This window comes from Lactuca virosa, chromosome 2, assembly GCF_052849685.1.
Source record: "Lactuca virosa cultivar CGN04683 chromosome 2, Lactuca_virosa_CGN04683_v6, whole genome shotgun sequence".
Lineage (NCBI taxonomy): Eukaryota > Viridiplantae > Streptophyta > Magnoliopsida > Asterales > Asteraceae > Lactuca > Lactuca virosa.
Genome location: NC_136427.1, coordinates 85,222,515 through 85,232,460, shown reverse-complemented (window position 1 = coordinate 85,232,460; position 9,946 = coordinate 85,222,515). Strand labels below are relative to the sequence as shown.

Here is a 9,946-nt window from a genome sequence, read left to right as displayed (position 1 = left end):
GCTTCAAATCAACAAGGGCTTCTTCTTTCTTCAAGATGCACCAAACACACACACAAGGGTCAATATTCTCTAAAAAGGGATTTGGGTTTCGTGGGAACTGCTTTGGGACGAAGGACGCTGATGATAGAAGATGCTTTGAGGTTATAAAGTGCTTAAATAGGGTCCAAACCATAAAATATAGGGTTTGCCTCTGGCTTGAGTACGCCTAGCGTAGCAGGGGGAAAAACTCGTGTCCAAGATTCATCAAGGTACGCCCAACATACCTTTATTACGCCCAACGTAATAGGCAAACATGCAATAAATAAATAAATACTTAAAATTTTAAGAAAATTTCCTAGGAACCGGGCGTTACATCACAAAATTCGGGATTCAGTACCACCGATATGGGTATTAGTACTGAAAATTGGTACCATTCCCGGTACCGATACCCGTAATGTTAATTTTTTACAGTACTCGGGATTGACTTTCGATCAAATTCGGTATTTGGAATATCGAAAACGGTACCGGTCGGTAGCGGTTTCGTCTTATGCCCATCCCTAATTATGAATACATCGTTTTTATTTTGAGGGTTAAGTTGTGCATCCCACATCGGCAATGTGTACAAACATCACCCCATTTCTTCTCTTATATAAGCTATATATCACACATTGCCCAAAGAAAAAAGTTTCATCATTGGCATCTTCTATAAGAAAGTTTTTATGCCTCATCAAGTAAGGTTGAAGTTGGGTTTGGGTTTCAACCCAAAACTGACCCATTCAAAACCGAAAACCGAGAAACCGAATGCATCAATTTTGGGGTGGGTTCTAATTTTTTGTAAACCGACAGCTCGGTTTTGGGTTCGGTTTTATCTATGAAGATTTTTCATTTTGTGGCTTTTTTACGGAATAAAATTAGAAAAATATTCTGTCATGGTCATTTTCTTTTGAATTATATAAATCTGAATTAATTAAGTACGAAAAAAATTGGAGTTAAGATTTTTTAGATTATTTGTTTATAGATGACTTGAGGAGAGTTTAAATAAAGGATTGTTAAAGATTGTCTATTCTCAGAATATGTAAAGCTGAAGGGGTGAAATATAAATTATAAGAACACATCATTCGAATTCCCAAATTTCGACGTATCCCGCCCCCCAAAAAACATTTCTCATACCGGTGTGTTGTTTCTGGTTCCAATTAACTCAAAACTCTCTGGGCGTTTGATTCGTGGGGTTTCGAGGGATTTGAATTTCGTCGTGAAACAACCGCCGACTCACCACCACCGGCCACCAGGTAATCTTCATCTTCCCTCTCACTTCACCACACTGTCAAACAGCACCACACACCATCATTCCCATCCCTCACGTCTCTTGGCGGAAAATCACACATCGCCGGAAAAACCTAAACAGTACCAGCTAATTGATTGTTTGCAATGCAAATGTGTCGGATTCAGTAAAAAATAATGAAAACTCAAGCTGAATTTAAAGAGGTTTGATGAGTTTTGTATGAGGCTAACATAATAAAGCCCACTGTGTGTTGGTGGTGCCTCTGCAACTTGGCTCTTCTTTACACAATGGATCTTGCAGCTCAGGGATTTATTTTTATCTCTATTTAAAACTGTTTATTTGTTCTTGATTTAGGGATTGTTTATAGATATTTGGGGATCAATTCGTAGTTTGATTCTGCATACACATGGATTAGTTATTGGGTTTTATTTCTTCGATTTTCTCATCTGTTATCATTGGTCTAAGCAATATATCCTCCAAATCCTTCTATAGAGCTTTTTGTCTGATGTATTGGAGAATTTATGTTAAATTTGACTGTTATCATTGGATCTTGAACTTTTTCAGTTTCAGATGGAGGCTCTTTATTCAAAGCTATATGACAAGTACACTAGGCTCAAGGTTTCTCCTTCCTCTATCTCCTCATCCTCTACAATGTACTAGTAATCATGTTGAGTGGGAATATGTGATTCTTGTTTTTTGGGATTGACTAGTTTTGGTTTCACTTTTGATTACCATACAGACACATAAAGCTTCTGAAATAGAGCACTACAACTTTGATCAAGAACAAAAGTTCAAGACTTATGTGTCTGGTATGTATCTTTTTATCTGCAGTATAGTTTTGTAGTTAATTGAGCTATTCATTTGTTACATTTTTCCATATTTTCTTCTCACATGTGTAGGCATTGAACATAGAAAAGCAAATAATCATAACTTATTTGACTATCTTGATCCATATAGACGAATTACAATTCTATCTTAGATGGATAATTTGTATTCCTTTGGTTTCTTGTTTATTCAGCTGCAGATGAACTGATTGACCATTTACAAAATGAAAAGGACACATTAGATGCACAAGTCAATGAATTAAGAAATGAATTGGCCTCAATCAGGTAACAACTGTTCCAGGGGTATTAACGTAATTTCTTGATATTCTTATCATGAAGTCAAATAATTTCTTTATTCTCAGATCTGCCAAGGATGAAGAGCAAAAAAAGTATGAACACATGCTTTTAAAAGAGAACCTGAAAAGTAAGCCCTAATTTTACTTTTTGGTTACTTATTTGCTTAAATTACACCCTAAAGTAGATTCCCATTTGTCTTGTTTCTTTAATGTCACATATTCATGCAACCGATGTTGTTTTCCCTTTTTTTATAGGATAAATTGCAAGAAATAGTAATTCACTTTTATTGATTTGTAATTATAGCTTCCTAATTTTATTTCTTCCTATTTCATGCATTTACTGAATGAAACTTTTTGGGTATCTCTTGTAGTATTGTTGATAACTACTTGGCTTATTTTTTTTTTCTTCAGTAAAAGAACTTTCAGAAGAACTTGAGAGGATGAATAGAAGAGAAATTCATTCAAACACTAACAATGAAATAGTTCCAATTAAGCAAATGTCAACTTCTCCTCTTTCTTCAATCAAAACTAACAAATCATCAATGAGAAAGAGACTTAGGAGTTCCATTGATGAACATGAGAACACCTCACAAGAAGAATCACAAAATGATTTAGTTAAAGAAAACATGTTTTTGGGTGCTATTCATGATGCTAATCAGGTAATTTTAGTGTTTTATGTTGTTTTGATTTTGTTAGAAAGTTTTATAATAAAAATTTCACTGACTATTATTAATGGAAATGTGTTAATAGCCTAAATGCTGTCGTCGAAGGCTTGGGAATTCAGGTAATTATGAAGATTAAATTATTTTGTTTGGTTTTTATAATGTTTTTGAAAGGAATTGAACCTCATATTTATTTTTTGCCTTGTATTTTTTCATTTTTTCCAATCTGGCCCTTTTAGTTATTTTTTTCCTAAAAAAGTTGTAAAATGTGAGGGTTTTTTCGAAAAAAACTAAAAAAGTTGAGGCTTTATTTGGAAGTGTTTAGAAGGCTGAGGGTTTTTTTTCGGAAAAAAATACAAAGTTGAGGGCTTTTTCAGAAAAAATGAAAAAATACAAGGTCTTTTTCAGGAAAAAAAATATGAGGCTTAATCCGGAAAAAACACAAAATATAAAGTCTTTTAGAAACAAATGAGTTCTATGGTAAACAAATAAATGAAAGTACATCTGTCATCTGTACATTGATGTTTGTTGCATTTAGTGAGGGTATTTTGGTCTTTTAACAATAAAGGAAAAGGAATGGAGTTGAATAGTGAATAATTCTAATTTAAGTTTATTTATGGTTGTAGTAAATGGAAGTGATCCAAGTATGTGCATGTTTCAAGAGCTTGTTGAATCCCTACTTGACCTTAAATTCTCAGTTGCAACACAAAATGATGACACTCTCATGACTGCAGTTCATGATTCAAGTGGTAATTTTTCCTTCCTCAAGTGGTTATTATTATTAAATATTAATTTTACTTTTTTTACATTCAACTGAGGTAAGTTTTTCATTTTCATATATAGAAAATGTTATATCATACAATGGTTCTCATTTCTATTATAGTATCCTACTTTCATTTCTTTTTTATCACAACAATTTACTTTCATTTTTCTTATTGAGCCATTGTTTTTTGAAAAATCTACCCGATTATATTTCATTGTACTTTTAATGTTTTCGTATTATGATAACATAGTTTTAAAAATCTAATCAATTAAAGTAGTGAAATGCTTTATATTTGACAAACTGAAAAGTAGCCTATAAGCTAGCTTTTTAAAATGCTGCTATTTAGGCTGTGTTTGGCGCGTCACAGCTAGCTGATAAGCTAGTTTATTTTTCGAGTTTTTTTATGTTGTCGTGTTTGACAGGTCAAAAAGTAGCTTATAAGCTAGCTTTTTGAAAAGCTACTTAGACTAGTTTTTTAGGAGCTTTTTTAAAATTTTCCAAATACACCCCTTAATTAATTTGTAGAAACACATGCTCTTACATGTCCTTTTATGTAATTTTATATATTTCAGTTAGTTTTACCAAACGTTATTTTTTATCAGCTAGTTTTTTATTTAACAACTAGCTTTTCAGCTATTAACTAGCTTTTCAGCTAACAACTAGCTTTTCAGCTAGTACGCCAAACATAGCCTTAGACTAACATTTCAACGAGCTTTTTTAAAACTCTCCCAAATATACCCTTTTTTAATCTTCTGCCTGCCCTTTTATGTCATTTTACATATTTATCAGCTAGTTTTACCAAACGTCAGCTGATAAGCTAGCAGCTAGCTTTTCAGCTAGTCTCCTTAATAAGAACAAAAATTACAAGTAAATTGTTAGAGTTGAGTAAATTTCACAAAGCACAATGTTTTAATAAGAAAAAAAGTTGGAAGTAGAAATTGTAATAGAAAGAAATGAAAATAGCTTACAATATAATAAACCAATAAACAAAAGTACGTTGCTATTTTTTGCATTTAGCTATAGATTTTGAAAACCAAAGATCTGATATTGTATTTTTGTAAATGATTTGACATGGGCAGGGTATACATTTAATTTAGGATACGTGAAGAATGCATCAGGAGAAGAGGAGCTTATGTACAAAGTGTCTTCATTGGGGACTTTTGAGAGAGTAGCACCCGAATGGATGAGAGATGTGATGTTATTTAGTAAGAGCATGTCTCGTATCTTTTTCAAAAAAGTATCTGCTATCATGAAGCTTCAAGAATGATGATGATGATGATGATATGTGCAAAGAGGAAAGAGCTATGCTTGTTGTAGAGTTAAAATATTGTATTATTCTTCTGTTTTTTTACTTGAGTAGCTTAGCTTGCATGTGAGGTTTCTTGTTAGGTCATACTTTCTTTTGTGACCTTTTAACGCAACAATTGCTCTTGTTATCTATCCTTGTGTTTTGGAAGGAGGTATCTTAAAAGAAATGTAAGCGAGAAGAAGGAAAGTAAATGAAGATTTGAGACGTGTTTACTTGTGAAATTGTAGTGTTAAAAGATTATTTGATTGCACTTTTTTGCCTGGATTTTTTTTTTTTGAAAATTGCATTGAATAGTTTTATGATAGGAGATGAGAACATGTATGATTGACTTTCTTGTTTTGGGTATAAATAAGAGGTAAAGTATTGAATTTACACCAACCTACTCTTGTTTCATTTAGACATCTTTGTTCCATTAAATTTCTCCATTTCATTTATTCTGTAAAAAGACTCATTACAAATTAGTAGTTTATTTGTACACAAACTTGGCTTGTCCATTGATCTTTTTGAAATTGTGAAGAAATTGATAAATAACGGTCCCTACTTTCACATATTTTCAACATGCTTTAAAGATTGCATGTAGATTACACTACTAGTATCATGATAGCAAAAGAACAAATTCCAATAGTGACAATTTCTCCTCTTTCAAAACATATGTATTCTTACTTCAACATTAAATCCAATACCTCGAGTAAATAAAATATCAAAATAACTTCAAATTTTGAGAGCGAGTCCCGAGGTCATCTTGTAATTGGACAAAAAGTTGCAATGTTTATCCCATTGATATCTATCTTGCGTAAATAACTTAACTAATCAGCCTTAATAAACAAACAGTCACATGCCGAATGAATGTCAAAGACCAGTCCAATTGAAATCCAACTTTAAACAGAAGACCTATTAACCATTGTCACTCTCTTGTTACTCTAACAAACACTACATAGCAAATACATTTACAAAATGATATCCAAACTAATGATATTTAAAACATTTAAGGCTATGTTTGGCACGCGACAACTAGCTGGTAAGCTAGTTTACTTTTTGGTAAGCCAAAAAGTAACTTATAAAGCTGCTTTTTAAAAAAACCTACTTACTAGCTTTCCATGATTTTTTTTTTTAATTTTCCAAATATATTCATAATTAATTATAAAAATACATTCTTTTAAATGCACTTTTATATCATTTTATAACTTACTTATCAACTAGTTTGGCCAACGTAATTTTTTATCAACTAGTTTTTCAGCTGTCGGTTAGGATTTCAGTTGTCTGCTATCTTTTAAGTTAACAAACTGTTAGCAAGTTTTTCAGCTGTTAGTTGGTTTTTCAGCTAACAATTGGCTTTTCAGCTAACAATTGGCTTTTCAAACGCCAAACATAGACTAAATCAAATAACAAATAAGCAAAACATGTTTGTGTACAATACCAACATTCGGTTGTCTAACAAGGTTATACAACTTCCTCTCAATCTACAAAATTCACAATTTTGAAGTCCTAATTGTTACCATTAGCATAATACCAACAGGGTTCCATGGGGTAATAGAATGAAATCACTAATTTAATACGTATTTGTAACATTCTTGATGAAAACAAAGCATCTTACTTCAAAACCAAGGACTCAATCCAGTATTAAAAAAAAAAAAAAAAAAAAAAAAAAAAAAAAAACCATAGCTAATAAGCAACAACCTTTATAACTGATCTTGAACACCAACAATTATCCACAAAAAAATTCAAGTATATCAACTAAGTATTAGGTTATAACCTAAATAATCATATAATTAGAAAAGGCAAAATGTATACAGATTCTATTGACATCCATATGAGTTTATATCATTAAAATTCAACGAATTCATCATTTTACAACTTTCCTGTGAAATAGTTCTGAAAATTCCATACAACAAACCCTAAAATTCAGCAGGAAACATCAAACCCTAGATATTAGATTACGATCCGTATAGTAAATAAACTCACTGGAGATCTTTGGCAGTGACACCATACTTCTCCTGCAACTTCGTAAGCTCCTCTTCCTTCTTCTTTTGATCGAACTTCTTACTCATTTTCGCCTGTTGATAATACAGCACAATCAGGTATCGATTGGCAACGTTGAAACCAGACAGGTGGTCGACGGCGGTCTTCGCGTCGTAGATGTCTTCGTAGACGACGAAGGCGGTGCCGCGAGTGTCCTTGTTGGTGCCGATACGAATCTGACGTATTGCGCCGTACTTGCCGAAGATATCGTACATCTCCTCACTTGTGATGTTAAAAGGTAAGTTGCGTACGTAGAGAACCCTGTTGACCTCTGGTGGTAGCCTTGTGTTTCCCTTTCGCAAGCTGATCGTCGCCATTGGAGATGCTTCAAGGAGAGACTTTTCGTAATCTAGGGTTTCAGGGTATGGCGATTTGGGGTTCTTTTTAGAAAATAAAAGCAAATGATAATAGAGAAAAGGGAATTCGTCTTTGTTAATGTTATTAGGGGTGTTATTCGGTTTGGTTTTTCGGTTTTCGGTTAAAATGGTTCGGTTTTATCGGTTTTTTTACATTTTAAATCTAATCATAACCAAACCAAATAAGGTTCGGTTTAATCGGTTACGGTTTATTCGGTTATGGTTTATTCGGTTCGGTTTAACAGTTAAACCGAATAAAATTCAGCACGTAAAAATAAATATTAAACTTAAAGAAAAAAGGACTTACCAAAATATTACCAAACAAAGAAACTACATTAATATATAAAATATTATATTCAAGTTTTTGAAATAGGTCAATATAATTTTAATCGTACGACTAAAGATTATTTGGTTAATTTGTTTTTGCTTTTTAATACAAAATATAGAACAACTATAACTTTATAATGGTTAATAACTAAAAAAGTCATGGAAACCTTAGTAACTAATCAATAAATTTAAATTATATATATATATATATATATATATATATATATATATATATATATATATATTATTCGGTTTTTCGGTTTAACCAAAACAATGAAAATTTAACCAAAAACCAAACCGAATAAGGTATCCTTATTCGGTTAACCAAACCAAATTAACCGAAAACCAAATAACCCGAACCAAATAAACCAAACATCATTTGGTTCGGTTTGGTTATTCGGTTTTGGTTTTTTATGACACCCCTAAATGTTATGACGTTTACATTTTACAAAGTGAATATTGATTATATTATATACTTTTTTCACAATTTTAGATTTTCAATCATTCATTAAAAAGTTAATTTTAATTTTAATTTTTTTTAGAAAATTTATATCCCGAAATATAATATTTATAGTTTTGGTTTATGTAAAGGGATAATGTTATTGTAGTTTTACAAACTTTTAGAATGCGTTTGGTTCGCTGTAATAGAATAAATTCAGCGGGAAAGGAATCTAATTCCATCATTCAACTTTATATGATGAAATTTGAATCCTAAGACTATGTTTAACGTACTAGCTGAAAAACTAAGTTATTAGTTGAAAAACTAACTGATAGCTGAAAAACTAGCTATTATATGAAAAGCTAGCTGATAGCTGAAAAACTAGCTGATAAAAATAACATTTGGTAAAACTAGCTGAAATATATAAAATGACATAAAAAGACATTTAGAAGTTCTATACTTAATTAAGAGGTATATTTGGAAGATTTTAAAAAAGCTCCTGAAAAGTTAGCTTAAAAGCTACTTTTTGGCTTTTGCCAAACATATCAATTTAAAAAAGCTCGAAAAATAAGCTAGTTTATCAGCTAGATGTGACGTGCCAAATATAAACCAAAATGAAAAAACTTTCCATTAAATAAGGGAAAACACTTTCCTTCAAGAAAATGATGAAATTAATTCCCTACTATGAAGGAAAGTGTCATTTTATCTTATTACCCTTGTTTTATTTCACCACATAATCTCTACCACTAACACCCATCACCACCACGACCACGACCATCACCTTCACCACCGCTACCACAACCCACCACTCCTCACTACTGACACCACCACTACCACCACCTACCACCGTCACCACCACCACCTACCGCCACCGCCACTGCCAACACAACCACCACCACCATTACCACCTATCACCACTGCCACCGTCGCTACCACCACCACCTACCACTGCCACCTTCGCTACCACCACCACCTACCACTGCTACCGTTACCTACCACTGCTAACACAACCGCCATAACCACCTACACCGCCGCCACCACTACCCTCCACCACTACCGCCACCACTACCCTTCACCACCACCATCGCCACTACTACCCTCCAACACCACCACATCCGACACCACCATCACCATCACCCACCATAACCTCCACCATTACTTACCACCACCACCCGCCACCGCCATCAGCACCACCACCATAACCTCTGTCACCGCCATCGCCACCACCTACCTCAACCGCTACTACCAATTACCACCGCCACTACTACCACCTATTGCCACCACCTACCGCCACCTCTACCGCTACCGTCACTCGTCACCCGCCACCCGCCACCCACCACCGCCACCATCACTTACCGCCGCCACCACCCTCCATCACCACTACTACCTACCCATTTACCGCCACCGCCACCTACCCCTTATTGCTACCACCACCACCCACCACCACCTATCACCCTCCATCACCACCACCAGAACCATCACTATCTACCATCATTGCCACCACCACCCACCACCACCACTGATATGAATGCTTAATTAATTAAATGAAAGTTTACTATTTTTAAAGTTTATATAATATATTTTTAAATGTAAGATAGAAAAGGAAGTAAAATTAAGTAAAACAGACAAAAAGACAATTTTATCATTTTACATGGATTACAATTTCATTTCCTGCCAACCAAACATAATC

At 33.6% G+C, this 9,946-nt stretch overlaps 2 protein-coding genes across 3 annotated transcripts; one reads left to right on the top strand and one right to left on the bottom strand.

The window, feature by feature from the left end:
- The first annotated feature begins 1,084 nt into the window (after positions 1–1,084).
- Positions 1,085–5,365, top strand: TTN9 (titan9). 2 transcript variants are annotated; one of them, XM_079075808.1, is made up of 9 exons: positions 1,085–1,268; positions 1,832–1,879; positions 2,001–2,070; positions 2,280–2,370; positions 2,448–2,509; positions 2,793–3,040; positions 3,132–3,165; positions 3,670–3,792; positions 4,886–5,365. In XM_079075808.1, exons 2-9 carry the CDS (start codon positions 1,832–1,834, stop codon positions 5,071–5,073), a joined length of 864 nt encoding a protein of 287 aa, XP_078931934.1. In that variant the 5' UTR covers positions 1,085–1,268; the 3' UTR covers positions 5,074–5,365. The 2 variants fall into 2 exon arrangements, with proteins under 2 accessions (XP_078931934.1, XP_078931933.1); XM_079075807.1 differs by having other exon boundaries at positions 1,086–1,268; positions 1,826–1,879.
- A 1,544-nt stretch (positions 5,366–6,909) lies between these two features.
- Positions 6,910–7,542, bottom strand: LOC145159246 (splicing factor 3B subunit 6-like protein). Its single transcript, XM_079078182.1, has one exon. The coding sequence runs from the start codon at positions 7,449–7,451 to the stop codon at positions 7,074–7,076; it is 378 nt and encodes a 125-aa protein (XP_078934308.1). The 5' UTR covers positions 7,452–7,542; the 3' UTR covers positions 6,910–7,073.
- Between the last annotated feature and the right edge of the window lie 2,404 nt (positions 7,543–9,946).

Excerpts from the sequence above, each read along its gene's own strand:
- TTN9 (XM_079075808.1), top strand. The coding sequence starts at position 1,832 with ATGGAGGCTCTTTATTCAAAGCTATATGACAAGTACACTAGGCTCAAG. Across the intron at positions 2,071-2,279 it reads GTTCAAGACTTATGTGTCTG|CTGCAGATGAACTGATTGAC; the intron begins GTATGTATCTTT and ends TTGTTTATTCAG. Across the intron at positions 3,793-4,885 it reads TGCAGTTCATGATTCAAGTG|GGTATACATTTAATTTAGGA; the intron begins GTAATTTTTCCT and ends TGACATGGGCAG.
- LOC145159246 (XM_079078182.1), bottom strand. The coding sequence starts at position 7,451 with ATGGCGACGATCAGCTTGCGAAAGGGAAACACAAGGCTACCACCAGAG.